At 32.2% G+C, this 23,547-nt stretch overlaps 2 protein-coding genes and 1 non-coding gene across 3 annotated transcripts; all 3 read right to left on the reverse strand.

The window, feature by feature from the left end:
- Nucleotides 1-662: 662 nt before the first annotated feature.
- LOC145607262 (BAHD acyltransferase 1-like) lies at nucleotides 663-2,015 on the reverse strand. Its single transcript, XM_081662978.1, has one exon. The coding sequence runs from the start codon at nucleotides 2,013-2,015 to the stop codon at nucleotides 663-665; it is 1,353 nt and encodes a 450-aa protein (XP_081519104.1).
- An 8,675-nt stretch (nucleotides 2,016-10,690) lies between these two features.
- LOC145609792 (small nucleolar RNA R71) lies at nucleotides 10,691-10,797 on the reverse strand. The gene has a single exon (XR_014106084.1). It is a non-coding gene; the product is annotated as a small nucleolar RNA R71 (small nucleolar RNA).
- Nucleotides 10,798-19,295: 8,498 nt separating this feature from the next.
- On the reverse strand, nucleotides 19,296-21,682 carry LOC145607263 (BAHD acyltransferase 1-like). The gene is made up of 2 exons (XM_081662979.1): nucleotides 21,608-21,682; nucleotides 19,296-20,672 (listed from the first exon to the last, which is right to left on the reverse strand). Exons 1-2 carry the CDS (start codon nucleotides 21,680-21,682, stop codon nucleotides 19,296-19,298), a joined length of 1,452 nt encoding a protein of 483 aa, XP_081519105.1.
- Nucleotides 21,683-23,547: the final 1,865 nt, after the last annotated feature.

Genomic DNA, 23,547 nt, shown 5'->3' on the forward strand with positions numbered 1-23,547 from the left:
CATGCACTTAAATTAGTCAACAACTTGTAATACAATTAGACAAAACTTCAATTCTACACAACTAATTAATTTAACCGCTTTTCTCTCGTCAAACACCCCATCCCAATGAAATTGTAGGATTGCCAGAGTTCCAGTGCCTCTCTATAAGTTTATTTTAATCCATTTTGCTATTAAAAAATTACTTGGCATTTTAAATAAATTTTATAATGATTTCACTTTATAAATTACTTCATTAGTTTCAAAATAATTAGCCACTTTTACCAATTAGGTTAAAAAAAAATGGGTGAGGACCATAAAGTGTGTTGCTTAATTAATGTAAAATTGAGTTATATATATAGTAGATACATGTGATGGTGGGAGAAGTATTGGGCCTCAGTTTGTTGTAAGTTTGTAACTTGTAAATATATACATTTTCAATAATGACAATCCATTTTCAATTATAGTAGTGTATCAATTGTTCTAATTCGTTTGAAAGAGAATAAGTTTTCAATTATTGCGAAATAGAGTGAGTAATATTTGATAATCACACTTTTATTCATTGATTGAACAAAAAGTTAAAAGGACAATTAGATAAAAATTAACACATTAAAAAATGGAAATAAATGTGTTAATGCAAAGAAGTTGTGGGTTTTATGACAGATACTCTGAAAAATAGCCAAGTACTAATTAGGAGAAGCAAAGGCAAGAAAATCTGCATTGGACTCTAAATATTCCATCTCTTTCTCCTCCAACATCAACCATGCTTCAATTCCATCTCCAATAATAGGATGAGAATAATCAGTCATGCAACAAGCATTCTTTACCAAAGGAGGGGGTTGTTTTCCATCTGTAGGAACAATCCATATAGGCTTTCCGAACCCGAAATCTGCCTCATTCAACCCCATTTTGCACCAGCTGCTAACCATTAAGGCACCATCTACAGGCGCCATAGAACGTAGTAACTCAACTTTCCCATTTTCCCCTTGAAAAATTCTACTATTAATTTTCTTGTAAGTAGTTGATAAAATTGAATGGATTTCCTTAACAAGCTCTTGAAACTTGTTGTTGTTACTTTCTTCGGGCACTAATACATTTGATGGTATGATGATATTGCCCATGGATTCCCTAGGGAGTGGCGGGCTCATCCTCGGCCGCATGTTCACAATAATTGTTACCGGTGTATGATCAACTTGCAAACTCATATCAAGCTTCGCGGCCAATATATGCTCCCAAACAAATCCTAGCACGACTTCAAATCCAGTAGGTTTAGAAATTATCTTGCTAGATGCCTTGGTCTTAAGTTTATTTATGGAATTGACATTGAATATGAAACTCTTGATCGCAGTAGTTGACTTTGATTGTGTAGGTGGAGGAAGTAAATCTAGATTATTATTAAGTAGAGATATGTGTTCTTCTTTAGGGTAGGGTGGAAATGCACTGACAGTGGCTTCAAAGTGAGGCGGAGCTAGGTCATTTAATCGCTTACTATTGAGGGATGACCAATACCTAAAGAAAGTTCCAATGGAGCCTGCGTCGAGGAATTTATGGAGCATGTAGCATCCAATTACAACCCCTCCGCACAGGAAAACATTGATCTGAAAGGCTAAAGGGACAAGTTCTGAGATTGGTTGCAATCCAGAAGCCTGTAAATCTGGAGGAGGGAGAAATTTGGGAAGTAACTTCACCTTATGAGGTGAAGTCAACGCGACAGAGAGATGACAATTGACTTTAGTTTCAATCAATGGTATGCCTTCATTGTTACATAAAATGATCGACTCATTCATGAGTCGACCTGCAAGAGGGAGGAATTGATCAAGTGTTTGGCTTAGGGATGTTTTCAAACCACTTATATCAACTTCGCCTTGTTGTGTTGAGGAACTCGAAGTGTAGTAAAGGAGCAAGGGAATGTGAAAGGTAGGGAAAGTTTGATCGATGAGGGGAAGGGTGAACATTGTGGGATTCGAGGGTGGAGGAAATGATGGTTTAACCATTTCCTTTGATATTATCTTCACATCTACTTCAAGTTGATCCTCCATTGAAAGAAATAAAGGTTAGTAGTTGTTTCCAAAAAAAAAAATTGATCTACAAGAAGGATTACTTGTAATTAGAAATTAAAGGAAGAAATAATTGGATACGTTTTTATTTGTTGAGTTGCATGCTATTTCCATATTTTAGCTTCATTGGACCTTTAAGTAGACGTTTGATTGGCAGCATCTATTGTGTAGTTTCATTTTATTAATGCTGGTCAAGTTGATTACTTCTTAATAGATAAAATGGTTGATGCATCACATGAATGCATTATTGCATTTGTATGCATTTTTATTTTTTATTTTTATCAATCATACTAAGAGAGAGCTGGATTAATAATAAAGAAGATACTATATAACATCAAATCCATCAAATATTTGTTTAAGTGATCTTAACTCTACAATTACGTGTATCATGAATTAGTCAACGTTAGATTTTCAAAGATTCAATCACATACAAAGGGAGAACAACTCATCGTGACTTATACGAAATATATACTTTTATGCAGAAAATATGTACTTTAATCTTATGCAGAAATATATACCAAGGGAACAACTCTTTAATCACGAGGCTTTTATGCGTATTTTTATGCTTAGTATCGGAGAAAATTATTTCTAACGTATTGATAGTAATAGCTACTCCGTAAATATAATTGAAAATAATTTTACATATGCGGGTGTATGCTTGTATATGGCACATCTAAGGGGGTTTTTTTTTGGCTCAATTGATGAGCAATAATCATCAAAATGAGCGTACAATATCCTTAGATGCCAACTGTATATAATAATCTGTCAATTCTTCTAAGTTAAGATGAAGGACCTTACCGAACCGGCACCTGTTACAGGTTTAACCAACCCAGCTCCGCAAGTCAGCGCTTAAAGGGAGAGGTAAAGGAATCCCTCTGTAAAGGAATCCCCCTACACCTAAGCACGCATTTTGTAGTTAGTGGGGCTCGAACTTGTGACCTCAAAGTGGCTTTGCTTGGTAATATCTCATTAATTATTACTAAGAGGATTTTATGCATACTTTTATAAAAACTAGTGGCTTGGCCGCGCACGGTACACTTAGAACTTACGTACTTGGCAGGTGGCACTAGACTTGACACTTATCCTTACTCAACCTGAATGACCCGGAAACAACTACTCAAAATCTACCCAACCAGACCTAAAAGTACGTGAAGTTGACCTCATATCTGAAGTGACTCAATCCGAAGTTAATCCGATACCCGAAATGATCCGACTCGAAGTTGACTCGTTCTTAAGTTGACCTAATATGATTTTTACTCGAATTGATTGACTACTCAATTAAATAGACCCTAACTAAAATTACCTTATACTCGAACAAAAAATGTCTGGTGCCACGATGACACTATTTTTTCTCCAACCTAGCTAACCGAACTCACAAACTGAATTAACAGTGCTAATTATAACAATAACGTAACAAAATATAAAATTATCGATTTGAGCCAGGTCCACATATCGACACAAAATAGAATGATCCGAACATGATTCGACCCGATTGTGACTTGACCCAAACATAACCCGAATAAACTCGACTTGAAATTATCCTGACCATAACCCGAACAATATCATTAATAATTAACCATATCGTACAATATCTATAATGATTATATATATACATCTGCAAACCACATATTTAAAGGAAAGAACATAACTGTTGATCCTTGATATACCAATTTTATCCTTCCATTTTTTTTATTAATTTTTTTAAAAAATGATTTTACCTATTTCTTTTAATCCAATATTTCTTTTATTTTTTATAGGATAAAATTTGCTAATTGCCATTTAAATTTTGTATTTTGTAAATTACAACCATTTTAAAAAAAATTGCAAATAGCATGCCAAAAGTTCTTATAAATTGTAAATTGCAACCCAATTTAACTATTTCATCGGTTTGCGTGTCGAAGTATTCGGTTAAAGTTTTAGGGGCTATTTTATTCCGTAAGGCTCCGAATTGAGCTCGAAATTAGCAAAAAATAACATAAGTGCCTCATTTTGTGTAACAAAAATGTATCGATTTGTGGGAAACTATTTTTGTTGTAAAAACGAGGCACTTACGTTAACTATTTTCCAATTTCGAGCTCAATTTGGCCCCATAGATCCTAAAATTGCCTCTAAAACCTTAACTGAACATTTTTCGACACGCAAACCGATGAAAAAAATTGAACTAGGTTGCAATTTACAATTAATAACAACTTTTGGGCTTCAATTTGCAATTTTTTTTAAATGACTACAATTTGCAAAATACTAACTTTAAATGACTGCAATTTGCAAATTTTTTTTTTTTTTTTTATAATTTGACACTTAAACCACCAATAGACATTTTCTACAAATTATACAGTTTGATATAATAATGATAATAATGATAATAATAGCTAAAGGTTGGGTGTTCCTTTGTTCTCCATTTCAACATCGTGATCTGCTTGCTCAAGGGTTTTTGATGGAGATATTTATGGGTATCATACAGTGTCTTGTGCTGGGATGGTGGGTATTAAGCATCGGCACAACGTTGTTCGTGATACCCTTGTTGATATTTGTTTTCGGTCAAGGATTTCTACTCGAAAGGAGGTTAACGTTTTTATCTGGAGGGAATGACGGGGCTCTTCGACCAGCAGCTGTGTTGCTTTAATCCTGGGATAGAGGCCTTGATGTATGTGTTGACTTGACAGGATCTTCACCTTTGACACTATCGGGGTTGTTTGACTTCCTGGTCGTGTTGTGTCTGCGGCGGCTCAGCGGAAGCTGGACAAGTATGGGGTGCGTTGCAGGGCTATTGGCTACGGTTTTCTTCCTTTCTCTTTTTCTTCGTTGGGGGAATTAGAGAAGGATGCTATTGCGTTGCTAAAGCGGGTTCAGGTATTCGCTAAGACTTAGGATATTGGTGCTCGTGTAGCTGCTCACATCTTCAGCAGGATCGGGTTTGCTATAGATAGAGGGATGGGGGCCCAGATTGTATCTCGTCTCCCCACTAGTTTCTTGTAAATTGATTGATTTTGTAGATTTTTTGATATTTTTATAATAATAATAATAATAATAATAATAAAATAATAAAAATAATAATAATTAGTAAAAGTTATAATATATGGTTGCAACTGATTTGAAATTATTTAGGGAGTAGAATCATACAATTCAACCTACTTCCACCGTTTTTATTTATTTTATTTTATTTTTAATATAATCGCAGCATATTCAACCTACTATGGTTTATATGATAAACTCTCTCCTCTTAAAAAAATAAAAACCCTAACCTCTCTCCAATATCCTCAACACTAGCCTCCATTGTTAATTTTTGAAGGGCTTTCATCGGATCTGCCGGTGGAAAGGCCCAATCTAAGTTTATTCTGCTTTTTATTTGTCTTTATTTTATAATAATGGTTCCTCTGTTTGAGAGGAACTGGCCTCCCTCGAAAGAAAGAGTTTCTCTCCTTCGAAAAACAAGGTTTTTTCAATATCCTTTGAGAGACAAGGTTTTTCAAACTCTTTCAAAAGACAAGGTGTTCTTTGCGCTTGGAACAATATCAGGTTGTGCGGAGCTACGGTTGATATTGGTTACTCTTATTAGGATACAAAATTTTTCTTATGTGAGAACACTCTTTATGTTCTAAATTTTTACTCGTATGTTCTAAATTTTAAACCTGATGTTCTAAACTTTTCTTTAGGTGTTTTAAATTAAACCAAATGTTCTAATTTAGTACTCACATGTTCTAAACCATAAATTAGTTAAGTTTGATGTCATAAATTTTAAAAAACTTGTTCTAAAATTTTAACTTATTAGTTCTAAATTTTAAAACGTGTGTTCTAAGATTTTTAATTATATGTTCCAGATTTTGAAGCGTATGTTCTATTTTTTTACTCGTATGTTCTAAATTCTTTACTCACACTTTCTATATTCTATATCAATTTGTTCTAATTTTTTATTCACATGTTCATAATCTTAAATCAGATGTTATAAATTTTATTCATTTGTTTAAAATTTCATTAAGCAAATTTTATGAATTTTTAATGACTTGTTCTAATTTTTAAATTAGATGTTCAAAACGTATGACTCACACAAATGTTCTAAATTATTACTCATATGTTCAAAATTTTAATTTGAGACACATATTCTAAATTTTTACTCAGTTCTAATATAAGTATGAATTCTCACATATGGACCTATTCTCACTAGATCCCTTCCATACATATATATATATATAATAATAATAATAATAAGAATAATAATAATAATAATACCAATTTTAAAAAGTGTTACTTTGAAATGTTACTTATGCAAAAAATATTGTATTAATGAGTGTTACATTACAATAAAGTGTTACTTATAAATCTTAGATCTTGCATTTCAAGAAATCTTACTAATTATGTGTTACATAAATTCAATTATGTACTAGTGAATATATGATGATAATATAAAGCTATTTAGAAATTATGAATTCATATTTGATAGTCAGTAACGAATCTAGCATTTTACATAAATTGGTTCAAATTAAATCATATAAGCTAAGATATGCACGCCATGCGTACACAAAATAAGAAATACATATATAATACTTATTATTTGGATATCAAGAGTCGAAATTGTTTACACATATTAATTGTACATACTTGGAGATAATGCAATAACAAAAGTACAAAATCAAAACCATGAATACAAACATCCTCAAGAATATCATGAGATATATTTCCTTCTATATATACAGTTTTGATGCTCAGTCGCTGTCTTTCATTACGCTTAGCTTGGTCCCTGATAAGATTAATCATATTAAATAAATTTAATTTTAATTATTTCATAATTAACAAATTACATGAGCTACGTATATATATTACATTGCTCATTATTGACCCATATAATTATTTTTTCATCATTTAAATATTTGCAATAAAAATTTTTATTTACAAAATAAAAAATAAAATAGGGAAAATGTTTGGTATACCACCGAGCTACGCACTCACATTATGTTTAATATTACACATAAATTTTTTTTTAATCTTGTTAAATTAAAAAAATTTATAACCACCACTATTCACACGTCATTAAATACAAAACATGTTTTTATTAAAACAAAACAAAAAATGCTACAAAGACTTCAAAATCTGTATTTGATTATCTTTTGAATTTTGAATTTTTGCCTAGTGCTGAAGAATAGAAGATGGAGTTTCCCGTTGAATGAAAAGAAATTGAAAATGATCAGGAACTTTTCATTGCTTTTGGTAAAAGTATGACTCTCTCTCTAATTTTTTAGCATTTTATTTGTGTTTGACTTAAGATAAAGACCGTAGCAATATTGAAGTAATGATGAGGCTAGCTCAAGAAACAATAAAGCCAATTAAAACTCAACTACAAGTCGGAATCAATATGACCCACAAAAACCAATTATTAAACACCTAAGAGCTTGTTTGACATTTTTTTTTTTTTTTTCAGTTTTCAGCTTTTTTGAAAATAATAAACCAAAACAGGAAACAAGAAAAAAGGTGTTTCCTTAAAAAATAAAAACCAAAAAACAAAAAATCACAGTGATGCCAAACAAACCCAAGTAACTAAATAACGTTTCAAATAAACAATAATTCAAAAATAAATACAAGTCTATGGATACAATAACATATAGCTCTCAACACTCTTCCCATCACGCTAGTCATGTTTCAAATGCTTATCGATTTCACTTTATTTCGTCACACTACTCGTCAAAATATGGGTCATTGTCAGAGGCGAAGCCAAGAATTAAGATTCAAGTGTGCCGAGGCTTATTAAACAAAATAATACGGTATCCATATTGTATTTCCTACATTTTTTTCACAATAAAAAATTTACTTTGAGACTATTATAAATTAGCTTTGACCAAAATTTTTAACTAATATATATAAAATTAAATATATATACCGTACTATTTTGTTTAATAAGCCTCGGCACCCTTGAATCTGAATTCCTGGCTTCGCCTCTGACGATGACCCATATTTTGACGAGTAGTGAGACAAAATAAAGTGAAATCGATAAGTATTTGAAACATGACTAGCATGATGGGAAGAGTGTTGAGAGCTATATGAGTATATGTTATTGTTTCCATAGCCTTATATTTTTTTTTGAATTATTGTTTGTTTGAAACGTTATTTTAGTTATTTGGGTTTGTTTGGCATCACTATGGTTTTTTGTTTTTTTTTTTAAGGAAACATGTTTTTTCTTGTTTTTTGTATTTGGTTTTTTATTTTCAAATAAACTGGAAACTAAAAACAAAAAACAATGCCAAACAAGCCCTAAGGTGTTTAATAATTGGATTTTATGGGTCATATTGGTTCCTAACTTCCTATCTTAACCATTTACTAGAATATGTGGTGTGGTAAAAGACAGTTTTTTCCATTGCTTGGTTTTGATGTATTTTAACTATTTATTTATATTTATTGTTGGTTTGGTCTTAAGACTTCCGATGTGTTATTTTAATTTGAAAAATTTTAGCCATTATCACGGTGACAATAATATTTTGATTATTTCCTATGTTTATATTTTGATAAGGATAAAAAGGATATTTAAAAAGGGTGAAATAATTTCAAGGATATTAACAAAATTTAAGGAAAAGAAGGTGGGACCATTGATGAGTCTATTTTATATATATTTTATTCCTCGTCCCACGGTCATATTTGTGCTTATTTGAGCTCCACGGAGCTATTTTTATTACTAATATACGTTTTCTAGTGTTTTTGTAGAGTTGGTATCATTTTGTAGGAATCTGCAGATTTATTACGATTCTCGGGCTTATTGAGCCACTACGAAGATATTAAAGTCTTATCGTATTTTATGGTCGTATATTTAAAGCTCAAGGCCGAGTTAAAGAAATTTGGTTCGGTGAATAAGGGCTCAATTTATGAAGTGATCCAATTTAATATTTCGGATCAAGTAATGAACAAGCTAGCTAAGGATTTTGGGTTCAAAGGAAAAGAAGCCCAATCACAAAGAAAATTAGAGCTGCTGGGCCAATTAATTGACCGGGCCCGATCGGGCGAATTTATGCTGCAAGCTGCAGTTTCGCTTCATTATAATGGGCTCGTTGTTAGGCCCACTTAGTTTTGTTTTGGCGGTGAAGTATTTATAAATAGGAGTAGTAGTATGTTATTAGGAGGTGAGCTTAGATATTATTTTTCATAATTTTTAGCTTATTGTTTCTTTTCCGTGATTTCATTCAGTGAGGAATTTCCTTTGTTTTGTTCGTTCGTTCGTCAATTTCGTTTTTATACAAGTCTTAGTTGACTTCTTTTAATTTAATTTTATTATAGTTTTCTTTAAGTTTTAGTATCAATATTTTCTTAATCTCATCATATCTTTTCAATTATGCTTTGCTTTTATTTTGTTAGTTAAGTTTACATACGTAATTCTTGTTTATATTATTATTATTATTATTATTATTATTATTATTACTATTATTATTATTGTTATGTTTATTTATTGTTATGTTTTCTTTAATTGCTCTGATTAGTTTATATTTAATTATGTCCGAATAGTTTAATTCTAGGGTTTATGGGGATCCATAATTAATATGAAGGGGTAATTTATTATTATTGATTATTGACTATGCATGATAATTTCTTATTGAATTGTTCTAATTCTTTGCAATTGGATTATGAATCGAGCAGATGTAATTTGATTGTGAATGTTTAGCAATATTGAATTGATGAATCGAGCAGATGTTAATTCGATATTAAAGGCTATTTTCAATAGGAACTTAGATCTAGTAAATTGCGAGAGCCTGTTAGATCTATGCTGGTTAATAAATTGCGAGAGCCTGTTAATCATGTTATTTGTGCAATGTTGATTGATTAATTGTTATGTTTTATCCCGGAATAGTAATTATTGGTGAACCTGTGACCCTAGGCCTTCTTATATCTGTTTTTCTCCTTAAACTTAATCTTCGTAGTATAGTTTCATATTATAACAACAATTTGGTTACCTTGATAATTTAGACTATATTAATTAATTAGGAGTAGAAAGACCAGTTTCCCTGTGGATTCGACCCTACTTCCCTATCTACTTTAGTTAGAGGATTTAGGTATTTCTTTTGATTAGGTGATACGACTTTACCCTGTCAAAATTTGGCGCCGTTGCCGGGGAAACGGTTTTATTTTTATTTCTGATTATTTTTGTAGTCTAGATTATTATTTTATTTTATTTTATTTTTATTTTATTTTATTTTTTTTATTTTTATTTTTTTTCTCGTCTCAGAGAACGCAAGTTCTTTGAGATAGTTTCTCATATTTGTTTGTTTAGTACTGATCAGGAATCAAGCATGAATCCACCGCCACCACCTCCACCTCGCAAGCTTAGCGATTATTCGCAGCCGTCCCTGACAGATTTTCCACATCTTTCTCCTACACCAAGTCTCGAGGGAGTACAATTCGAGATCAAACCCCAGTTTATTACTATGATTGAAAGAAAGCAATTTAGCGGAGCTAAGGGTGAAGACCCAAATCTCCATATTGCAGATTTTTGTCAATATTGCAACACCATTAGGCAAGCTGGCGTCACACAAGACCAAATCAGGGAGATTCTTTTCCCTTTTTCTTTGTGTGGTAAAGCTAAATTATGGTATAATGGATTGAATAGAACTGCACTTGGTATTACTGACTGGGATACTCTTGTTTTGAATTTCTATAATAAATATTACCCTGCAGAGAGGACAGCTTTGTTAAGGAGTTCAATCCTAAATTTTTCCCAAGAAGCGGATGAATCTTTATATGAAGCTTGGGAAAGATTTAAGGATTTGCAGAGAGAATGTCCCCATCATAAACTAGAACAGTGGCAGATAATCCAAGCTTTCTACAATGGGCTTGGATATAATTCAAGAATGATTTTGGACTCTGCGGCTAACGGAAGATTTATGAATTTGGATGTGAATATATCGAGCAATGTTGTCGAAGAGATGGCTATTCATAATTCCCAATATGGGAATCCCAGAGGATTTGCAAATAAGGGAAAACATCAAGTCGATTCTATATCCTTTTTGCAAGCACAATTGACTTCTATTAGCCAGAAATTAGACAATATTAATAATTCTAATTCATCTTCCGTTGCTAATGTTTCTGCTATTGGTACTAACCCTGTAATATTTTGTGAAAATTGTGGTCTTGTAGGTCATTGGGCGCAGAATTGTAGGAGCTCACTTGAGAAGGTTAATGCTTTTCAGGCATATAAGCAAATTAGTCCATACTCCAACACCTACAATGCAGGGTTGAAAAATAACCAAAATATGTCGTACAATAGTACGAATGTGCCTAACCCCCCACCACAGGTACAACAACCACAGCAGAGGTACTACCAACTTCCACATCAGAGACCACAACAGGTTGTTACTTCTCCATTTGATTCTGACCTATCAGAAATCAAAACGATGTTAGGTACTATGCAGAAGCAGATGCAGAGTAGAGATGCGCAAATTGACTCATTGATAGCACATAATAAAATGATAGATACTCAGATTGCGCAACTTTCCGCTACTCTGCAAACTCGCCAGCAGGGAGCCCTACCATCACAGCCACTACAACCTACAGAATATGCGAATGCAATTACCCTGAGGAGTGGTTCACACTATGATGGGCCTCCTATGCCCAAAGATGATGAACCTGTTATAACAAAAATTGCTAATCCTGATTCCATTATACCAAATGATGTTGTTACTAGCCCTGCAAGGCTCCAGGGTAGCACTAATATTTTTGATAATTCTTTGCAGGGTAAACTCCAGGACAAGAGTGGAGATGTACAGAAACCAGTTATCAAACTTCCATTCCCCAATAGACATTTAAAGAGTAAGTTGGATAAGCAATTTAGTAAGTTTCTGGAGATTGTGAAGAATTTGCAGGTAACGGTTCCTTTTACAGAATTAATTACTCAAGTTCCTGCATATTCTAAATTTATGAAAGAAATTTTAACTAGGAAAAGATCTATTAGTGAGGTAGAGACAGTTGCTTTTACTGCAGAATGTAGTGCTATATTACAGAATAAATCTCCACCTAAACTAAAAGATCCGGGTAGTTTTTCTATTCCATGTCATATTGGTAATCTGATGATTGATAAAGCTTTATGTGATTTGGGTGCTAGTGTAAGTGTTATGCCACTATCTGTGAGCTCTAAATTAAATATGGGTAAATTAAAATCTACCAATATTACTCTGCAAATGGCCGACCGTTCTGTTAAATATCCTTTAGGTATTTTAGAGGATGTTCCTGTTAGAGTAGGTAAATTTTATATACCTGTTGATTTTGTTGTTCTTGATATGAAGGAAGATTTGCAAATTCCGATTATTTTGGGTAGACCATTCCTTCATACTGCAGGGGCAATAATTGATGTGAAAAGTGGTAAACTTACATTATGTGTAGGGGATGATAATATTACTTTTAATTTAATTAATGTTCCTAAAAGCCCCATGTTAGAGGAGAAGTGTTATAGTGTTGGTGTGGTTGATGTAAATAATTTTTCTAATAAGCCCCAAGCTCTCGTTAGAGATCCCTTGGAGGCGGTATCTTGTGTTGCATCTTCCGCAGGAAAAGCTAGTACTTGGAAAGATGATGTGGATGCTATAGAAAGAGCTCTAAATTGTGTAGGGTTCGGGTTTAAGGATAAACAAGTAGAGAAAGAGGAACAAATTGCAGAAATTGAGCGCGTGGTGAAAGTCTCACCCGATCGGGTGATAGATACTCAATCTTGTGGAAAAACGAAGAAAATCGAGGCCAAAGGCAAATTTCGTGCAGCAAGTAATGAAAAGACGCCAGTTCGGACTTGGGAGGCGGGCCCGGTCGGGCCACGCTCGCCCGGTCGGGCGCGAGACCGCGGCAGCAAAACTGGCCAACGTCAAACAGCCATAACTTTTGCGTTTCTTAACGAAATTTTGCGTGTGACCTATCATTGGAAAGCTCTTCAAGTCTACTTTCTAATGCAATTGGAATCACGCCATTATCATTTGTATAAAAAAAGTTATGAGCAAAATAGTGAACCTGACTCGTTTTTGCCACTTCTCTTACTAACACTTTGTTTCTTTTTTGTCCAAAATTGTACCAAGGTGATGCATTGCAATGTTTGGGATGGTGGCGGATACGAGTTTGATGATGAGGGGTAGTCACTTGGATTACTAGCTTCCCTTTGAGCCAATGAGGACATTGTCCGATTTAGCTTGGGGGGGATTTCTTGTATATTTAGGTACTCTTTCTTTCCCTTTTCGTTTTATTTTTCTTTGGTGTGCTTAGTTTAGATTTTATTGCTTTCTTAGTACAGTTTTATTGCTTTCTAGTATAGTTTTATTGCTTTCCTATATGAGAAAAATACAAAAAAATTAAAAAATTAAAAAATCCAAAAATACGTTCCAATGAATAATGAATCATGCTTCTCTGTGCCCCTTGATGAAATTTTCGAAATTATTTTGATTCTTGGTTATTGATGATAAATATTGAGGATTAGTTGATCATGATTTGATATTTGATTGCTTGGATTCCTAAACATGCGTCAATTTTGTCCAACTACTTGTGAATATAGTGCTTGACTAGTTAATTTGGTTAGGAATGTGTGTTAGTTCCTGGTATGTCAATGAATTTGAGTATTGATTTGCAACGATGAGTAGTGTTTCATGACTCACTATTATGCACATGTGGAGGACGAAGGCATTTGTTCTTTTAGGTAGCCTTCAGATTTATTTAGATACATTTGTTCCCTTCTTGCTACCCATGTTGTTGCTTGTGCCCTTTTATTGTTTTTAGCCACATTACAAGCCATGTTTGCCCCATTGGTTACTAGTCCCAAGCTTGGCTTGGGGGAGCTATTAGTGAGTGAGGTAAGGGAGTTCGTAGTGTGCACATTATTTGCACAATTTGGGTGGGTTATGAGAAGTTATTTTGTTCTTGATCATGGTTTATTTTTGAAGATGTTTGAAACTTAAATTATCTTGAGAAAAAATAAAGTATGATGATGTGAAAAAAAAAAGAAAGTGAACTTCTATTAAAAAAAGAGAAAAAAAATGAAAAAAAAAGAGCAAAAAGGAAAAAATTATTATATGTTCAAATGTTATATATGAAGGTTGCTCAAGAAAAAAAAAAAATGAAAAAAAAATTCAAAGAAAAAATTCAAGTTTGAGAAAAAAAAAAAGAATGAGTTAAAGTTTGTTTGTTCACTCAAGTTCTACATTGTTATATTTTTATGAGTGAATTTTGTAAGTATTAGGTTTGGTTTTATGATTGGAGTATATTTGGTGGATTTGTGTTGGAGTTAGTTATGTTGTTGGAGATGTATGATCATCATTTATTTTTGATCATGGGTTTTATTAGGATATGACTCCCTTAATGCATAGCTTTTCTCTCACATATTCCCAAATTTATCCTACCCTTTCACCCTAGCCTTACATTACAAGCTTTAAAGACCTTCCGACCTTGTGCATAGAGTTGTGTAAATGTGAAAGTGTTGTTTATCAATGCAAGTTATGACTTGACATATTCCGAGTCGACTAATAGGTTGAGTGTATGTCTTTTTAAACACACGAGTGTTGTGAGTTTGGGAGGGCATTGTTCACATAAAAGGGGTTGGTTGGAGAGCGATCGAGTACATCATTTACTCGCCACATAAATGAGTGTTGAGTGTGTGAGCACTAGTCTTGAATTCTATATGCTCTTGTGGTTTGCTCTATTTAACAATTGTTAAGGAAGATTGGTAATTGGATAGATTTGATTGGTTGACTTTGATACATGTTTGTCAGATTTACCTTGAATTATATTTATTGATTTTAATAGTATTTGGGGTGAAGTATTGATTTATTTATTCATTGCTTTGCTTAGGGACAAGCAAAGGTTTGGCTTGGGGGAGTTTGATGAGTCTATTTTATATATATTTTATTCCTCGTCCCACGGTCATATTTGTGCTTATTTGAGCTCCACGGAGCTATTTTTATTACTAATATACGTTTTCTAGTGTTTTTGTAGAGTTGGTATCATTTTGTAGGAATCTGCAGATTTATTACGATTCTCGGGCTTATTGAGCCACTACGAAGATATTAAAGTCTTATCGTATTTTATGGCCGTATATTTAAAGCTCAAGGCCGAGTTAAAGAAATTTGGTTCGGTGAATAAGGACTCAATTTATGAAGTGATCCAATTTAATATTTCGGATCAAGTAATGAACAAGCTAGCTAAGGATTTTGGGTTCAAAGGAAAAGAAGCCCAATCACAAAGAAAATTAGAGCTGCTGGGCCAATTAATTGACCGGGCCCGATCGGGCGAATTTATGCTGCAAGCTGCAGTTTCGCTTCATTATAATGGGCTCGTTGTTAGGCCCACTTAGTTTTGTTTTGGCGGTGAAGTATTTATAAATAGGAGTAGTAGTATGTTATTAGGAGGTGAGCTTAGATATTATTTTTCATAATTTTTAGCTTATTGTTTCTTTTCCGTGATTTCATTCAGTGAGGAATTTCCTTTGTTTTGTTCGTTCGTTCGTCAATTTCGTTTTTATACAAGTCTTAGTTGACTTCTTTTAATTTAATTTTATTATAGTTTTCTTTAAGTTTTAGTATCAATATTTTCTTAATCTCATCATATCTTTTCAATTATGCTTTGCTTTTATTTTGTTAGTTAAGTTTACATACGTAATTCTTGTTTATATTATTATTATTATTATTATTATTATTATTATTATTATTACTATTATTATTATTGTTATGTTTATTTATTGTTATGTTTTCTTTAATTGCTCTGATTAGTTTATATTTAATTATGTCCGAATAGTTTAATTCTAGGGTTTATGGGGATCCATAATTAATATGAAGGGGTAATTTATTATTATTGATTATTGACTATGCATGATAATTTCTTATTGAATTGTTCTAATTCTTTGCAATTGGATTATGAATCGAGCAGATGTAATTTGATTGTGAATGTTTAGCAATATTGAATTGATGAATCGAGCAGATGTTAATTCGATATTAAAGGCTATTTTCAATAGGAACTTAGATCTAGTAAATTGCGAGAGCCTGTTAGATCTATGCTGGTTAATAAATTGCGAGAGCCTGTTAATCATGTTATTTGTGCAATGTTGATTGATTAATTGTTATGTTTTATCCCGGAATAGTAATTATTGGTGAACCTGTGACCCTAGGCCTTCTTATATCTGTTTTTCTCCTTAAACTTAATCTTCGTAGTATAGTTTCATATTATAACAACAATTTGGTTACCTTGATAATTTAGACTATATTAATTAATTAGGAGTAGAAAGACCAGTTTCCCTGTGGATTCGACCTTACTTCCCTATCTACTTTAGTTAGAGGATTTAGGTATTTCTTTTGATTAGGTGATACGACTTTACCCTGTCAACCATTAGGTGAGTTAATGTAAAATAAGTTAGGGGATCTTGTTTTTACTTTTTTAGAAAATGGGTTATGTTATATATGGTGAACTAGTTATTGGTCCGGGCGATGTCCTGGGTCATTATAAATTTATTATTTTAAAGCTTAAGAGTTTGTTTGTTTTTTTTTTTAATTTTTTTTTAAGCTTAAGTAGTTTGTTCTTTGTATGAGCTGGTTTGACCTTCCATATAGGATTATAGGGTAAATGATAAATCAATCCCATGTGAAAAAAATATATTTGATTAATCAAATCTGTATAAATGACAATATATATACTACTCCATAATGCACCCAAAAAAAGTACTCTATAATTACAATTGTAATATATAAAAATCAAATCGTTTACTCTATAATTACAATCTTATGAATTAATGCTTTAAAAAATGGAGTAATGTTTAGTTTCTTACAAATTTTATTATTATGCAATAATTAAGGAGTTTCATTCCAATCTAAGGGAAATTTAAATAGAGCGTTATGCATATGAAGTGTTTTTCAATTAAACAAAATATTAATACATAGAGGTTAATGCATGGAGTTTTTCAATCATTAATGGATTCGTATGATATGGCGTCACAATATATGCCAAATGGCAAAATGGGTGACACATGGCAAAATAGCATGTGTTGTCATGGGTTTTAATAATACTAGTGTACCCGTGCAAAATGCACGGGATATAAATTATATTAGAAAGATATAAAATATATACTATAAGAAAAAAAATATGCTTAAAATATGGGAAGTTGATTTTGATGTTGTAACTTAGGCCCTGTTCTTTTGAGCTGTTGTGGACTTGTGTTCTGGTCTGCTCTGCTGAACTCTGCTCTACTGAATATTATTAATTTGTTGACACTTGGTTTTCCCTGCTAATTGCTATGCTGAAATCTTATGTTCTTTGCCCTGCTCAAAAGCTTAAAAGAACAGGGTCTACTCTTATATGTCGATGACCACGCAATGTGGCAAGTAATTATGGGGTTTACTTTGTGAAAGCTATATAGTTTACCGGTTTAGTGTTATACGGGTAACTTGGCTCAATGATGTAGGAGTTACTCTGTTCTTTTGCAAACAGTTTTTCGATAAGACCAGTTTCGCAAAAAACGTGTTGTGTATATATATATATATATATATATATATATATATATATATATATATATATAGATTTTGTTTTATGGTAGTTCCTAAAAAAATACATATAATCGAAGGATTGGGGATTTTGAGTGTTATGGTGAATTGTTGATAAATGAACTATATACTCGTGGTACTGCATGTCATCTATTATACTACGTAAAAAAAATAATTCAAAGTGAAATGTTATTAGTATACTTAAAAAAAGGTGTAATGTTAGTCATAGTCCCTTGTAAAAAATACAAAAAAAAAAAAAAAAATTAGAAAAAAAAAATAGTGGGATGGTAGTTATTGATTTTTTGTGTGTAATGGGTAGTTGTTGTGTTTTTTTTTTAATTTAAAAAAATAATAATATAAAAAAAAAATGCATGAGAACTCAGGGAGTTTGGAGCATTTATGTATATTTAAAAGAAAAAAAAAAATAAATTGGTAGTTGTAGATTTTTTTTTTTTTTTTTTGTTTGAAAAAATGGAGAAATGGAAGTTAAAGAGTTAGTTATTAAAAAAATTTTTTTAAAAAAAAAAGAATGCATAGAATTACTCTATTCAAGGATTGGAGTATTGTGAGTAAAAGTTGAAAAAAAAAAACTGTACAATTATATATTAGAGGTTACCCGTTTAGTGTTATAGGGGTTACTCGGGTTAGTCGGTTAGTGTCATATTGGTTAGTGCATGTCTTGCTCGAAGAGTTATATAATTTAATCTGTTGCAAATAGTTATTCGGTGAGGCCAGTTGCGCAAAAACGTGTTGCACTTTTTTTTTTTTTTTTTTTTTTTGATGATAAGAGAAGTGGAAATTGTTTAGAAGGTAGTGCCTAAAAAAATGCATATAATTGAAGGGTTTGGGATTTAGAGTACTATAGTGAATTGTTGATAAAGGAACTGTATACTCGTGCTTATGCATGACATATATTATACTATCTACCAAAAAATACTCGTAGAACAAAGTGAAATGTTAGTACATATTGTTTTAAAAAAAGTGAAATGTTGGGGATTTTGAGTGTTATAGTGAATTGTTGATAAAGAAACTGTATACTTGTGCTAATGCATGTCATATATTATACTACGTACAAAAATAAAAAAAAAATAAAAAACATCATAAAAATTAAAAAAAAAAAAAAAATTTAAAAAACACAAAGTTAAATGTTAGCAGTACTTTCTTGAAAAAAAACAAAAAGGAAATATTAGATGGGTAGTTATTGTTTTTTTTTTTTAAAAAAAATGATTAAAAATAAATAAAAATAAAGTTGTTGGATAGGTAGTTATTTTTATTTTAAAAAAAATATTAAAAAAAAAACCCTTAAATGCATGAGAGTTGAGCATTTGGGTTTTGGAGGATTTTGGTGAAAAGTGTCTCCACAATTATAATATAGATATACATTTATTGATTGGTGAGAGAATTCTTTGTCAAAAAAAAAAAAAAAAAATGGTGAGAGAATTCATTGGGTCATGGTGGGTGTGGTAAATACAATACATTTTGTTGAGTTATGGTAATTTATTCTCATTTCTAGTATTGTGTCAAACTGTCCGTTATTCAAAAAAAAAAAAAAAAAGAAACTGTTAATTATTCAAAAACCACTAAAAAGATTAATATAAAAAGAAAACACTTCTATTAATTAAATCAACAAAAATGTAAAAAAGATGAATTGGATATAGCTAGATTAAGACATTTTAGCATACAAAATAAATATTTGATGCTAAATAGTACTGAAGGTAAAATGATAGATATATATATATATATTTTTTTTTTTTTTTTTTTTGACAGATAGATATTTTGAAGAGCAATGGAATATGTACTAATTAGGAGAAGCAAACGCTTGAAAATTTGGGTTGGATTCTATATTTTCCATCTCTTTCTCCTCCAACGTTAACCATGCTTCAATTCCATCTCTAGTAATCGGATGGCAATAATCAGTGAGGCATAAAATACTCTGTGTTGCAAGAGGGCCTTGTTTTCCATCTGTAGGAACAATCCATATCGGCTTTCCGAACCCGAAATCAGCCTCATTTAAACCCATTTTGCACCAGCTGGTAACCGGAAAGGCGGCATCATTTGTAGGTGCCATGGAACGTAGAATCTCATCTTTCGCATTTTCCCCTTGAAAAATTCCATTATTAAGTTTTTGGTACGTTGTAGACAAAGTTGAATGAATTTCCTTAACAAGCTCTTGAAACTTTATGTTGTTACTTTCTTTAGGCACTAATACATGTGCCATTATGATGATGTTACCCATGGATTCTCTAGGGAGTGGCGGGTTCATCCTCGGTCGCATGTTCACAGCGATTGATAGCGTTGTATGTTCAACTTGCCACCCTAAATTATGCTTCGTGGCCAAGGTTTGCTCCCAAATAAATCCAGCCACGGCCTCGAATGCTGTAGGTTTAGGTACTAGCTCACTAGTTGCCTTGGCCCTAAGTTTGTTTATTGCAATAGAATCGAATATGAAACTTTTGATCGAAGTAATTGACTTTGATTGTGTAGATGAGAGGTTGTCTGAGTTTAGATTAAGTGAAGATATGTGTTCTCCTTTATTAGGGAGGGGAGGAAACGCATTGACAGCGGCTTCAAAGTTAGGCAAGGTTAAGTCGTTTGATCGCTTATTAGTGAGAGCTGACCAATACCTAAAGAAAGTTCCAATGGAGGTTGCGTCGAGGAGTTTATGGAGCATGTAGCATCCAATTACCACCCCTCCACATAGGAAGACATTGATCTGAAAGGCTAAAGGTACGAGTTCTGAGATTGGTTGCAACCCAGAAGCTTGTAACTCCTGAGGAGGGAGAAACTTGGTAAGCAAATTCAACTTATGGGGAGAAGTCAATGCAACACATAGATCACAATCGACTTTAGCTTCAACAAACGGTATGCCTTCGTTGTTACAAGAAATGGTTGACTCATCTATAAGTCGACCTGCAAGAGGTAAGAATTGATCAAGTGTTTGGCTTAGGGAGGTTTTAAGGGCACTTATATCAACTCCGCCTTGTGATGCTGGGGATTTGGCAGTGTAGTAAAAGAGCAAAGGTGCGTGAAAGGTATAAAAAACTTGGTCGACGAAGGAAAGGGTGAACGTTGTGGGATTCAAAGGTGGAGGAAGTGATGGTTTAACCATTTCATATGATATTATTTTCACTTCTACATCTCGTTCATGCTCCATTGAAATAGTGATAGTTGTATACTAAAAATTTGATCTACAACTTTACAAGAAGAATTACTTAATAAGATTTGAAAGGAAGTAATTAAATAATTGGATTTTTTTTTTTTAGTTGAATGCCTTTTTTATTTCTTAGTTTTGTTTGCCCTTTAAGTAGACGTTTGGCAACGCCTACCTACCATGTATCAATGTATGTAGTTTCATAAAAATTAATGACAAGTTGTTTGTGAGTCTATCTACTTCGTGTTAAAAATAATAGTTGATGAATCACATGTACGCATTATTGTTTGCATGAGTATTTTCATTGATTACAGAAGATAATAATGTATAACTTATCAGATCTCTGAACTCTTCAATCACGTGAATCACGCATTAATCAACGTAAGATTTTCTATGATTCGTATAGCAGAACAACTAACGGATATTACCTTATTTTTGCTAAACTGAAATTATTTTTGATGACGTGAAATTACTTTTACTGATTTTATATTATATTTATTTTTTAAAGTTATAGATTTTACTTAACTAAAATATTTTTTACTGTATATTATTTTTATTTATAAGATGAAGTGAATAGAGCCTTAAAATTATAAAAACACTTTAATCTCAAGAGTTTTATAATTTTATGCGTTTTTTACTCAAGTAAAAAATTTTAATTAGTCGGTCTAAGTTTTTTTTTTATAAAGTTATAAAGTTGTTATTGATTGTTGCTATTATTATTGCTACTGCTGCTAGTAGCTTGCTACTGCTACTGAAAGTTGAAGCATTAGCCAAACATACAGATTAAAAGTATGAAAATTTGTCAAAAATAAGTCAACAGCTGTTAGGTGAAAATAAGTCAATCTTTAGATTAACTAAGAATCAGTCGACTTTTTAAGGGTATTACGCCACGACTGCCCACCCTCAACCATCTCACAAATCATCCTTACATTGGCCAACCACCGCCTTCAGTCCTTCACCCCACCCAGGCCAGCTCTTCCTTCTTCCCTGACTTTTAATTCCCCACTATAACCGTCCACCATAGCCACCTCCATCATTACTCACATAAAAGTCCAACTATGTTTAACTTTCAAGCATTATTGGTGTATATTAGCACCTAAAAAATCATCACAATCACTGCACTATCTTGTTGCTTTTGCTTATATATATCTTCTAACATTCATTTCTTTCAAATGAGGTCGGTAGACGACAACTATACAACCACTCTATAAATAATCTCAGAGTTCGAGCTATATTGATTGATGAATGATGATACACAAACTTTTAAATAAAACGGATGTTCAATAAAACGGATGACGATTTACCTCTCAAATCATTAGTTTGGGTGAAAAATCAACACTAGGAAAACTTATGAGGAAACAACGTGTAGTGAAAAACAGGGTAAAGTGAGTGTGGTGAGGGAATTATAATGATCATGATGTAGGAGAGCATACTGCCTTTTGGTGGATGAAATATCCCTGAATAAAGTAAAGATGGTCCGTTTGTCGTACCAAGTTCATCTTCCTTATTGGGCCCAGCCCAAATCTAATCCCGCTAGCTACGTGTTGTTCCTATAATTTCAATAGAGCACCTGTTCATAGCCTAAGCCCATATGTCACATGTCACATTTGTATACCTATTTTAAGTAAGGAAAATTTATTAAAAAGATCATTTTTAAATAGGTTTTTTTTGTTGTAAAGGTCCTTTTACAATAATAATAATAATAATAATAATAAATAAATAAAAATAAATAGTACAAAAGGTTCTTCTATTGCATTTAGGTTGTGGCGAGAGTCTTTTGATCGGATCCTGATAATCAACTTTTCTTTTCAGACAAAAAAAAAAGGTCACGTGCCTTGCACTAAATCCATTTTTCCACCCTTTTACTTTTATTAAATCCTAATTTCTTCATCATCAACCTCAACACGAACCCTATTTGGTGAAAAAATCATCAAACTTCGATTATAGTCCCCTCACATTAAAATTAAATAATTGAAGACAAATCGTACTAGGTCAGGGAAAACAATGAGGAAAAGGGGAAAAAAGGATTCTAAGTTGTCATGTGCAACACAAGTTTTTCGGCCGGAAAAAAAAAAAAGTCGATGGTCGAAATCTGGTCAAAGGACCTTCGCCACAACCTAAATGCTATAAAAGGACTTTTTGTACCATCTTTTTTTTTATAAAAGGACCTTTACAACAAAAAGACCTATTTAAAAGGACCTTTCTGACAACTTTTCCTTTAAGTAAAAGATAATTTCTTTTTTATTTGATTTGTCATGTCGTATCAAGTTGTGTTGTCCACTCATCCTGTGTCTTTTTGTGCCTTACCCAAAAAAAAAAGTGGCCTAGGACTCGTCCAAAACCTTGCAGGCATTGTATAGTGTTGAATCATGCTTAGCTCAAGCAAAGTCTAATGCTCAATTCGTGTCATTTTTTTTATGTTGAGGCTAGGAGTGAACATGGTTTGGTTTAATTTGGTACTGTTTGACCAAATCAAACTGCAAAATACGGTTTGATTAATTTTTCAAACCAAATCAAACCATATTAGTATTGAAACCAAACCAAACCAAAAAACTGTGATAATACAGTTGGTGCGGTTTGGTTTGCGGTTTATGATGAGACGTTATTTTTTCCTAAAAATTGTCAAATAATACTTCATTAATTTATAATAAAGTTTAAATAATTAGCCCAAAGGGATTAAATTGTACAAAATATGACCTATTGAAGTATTGAGTACTGACCGTATAGTTTTTTTTTCATAGATTTATTTTTATTTATTTTTTTATAAATTTTATATAATATATACAAGTTGTAGTCTATTTTTTTATTTAAAAATTATATAAATATTAAAATACGGTTTACTAGTTTACAGTTTGGTTTATACTTATTGAAAAACCAAACCAAACCGTAAATTGTGTTT

Source organism: Chenopodium album, chromosome 23, assembly GCF_948465745.1.
Source record: "Chenopodium album chromosome 23, dcCheAlbu1.1, whole genome shotgun sequence".
NCBI lineage: Eukaryota > Viridiplantae > Streptophyta > Magnoliopsida > Caryophyllales > Amaranthaceae > Chenopodium > Chenopodium album.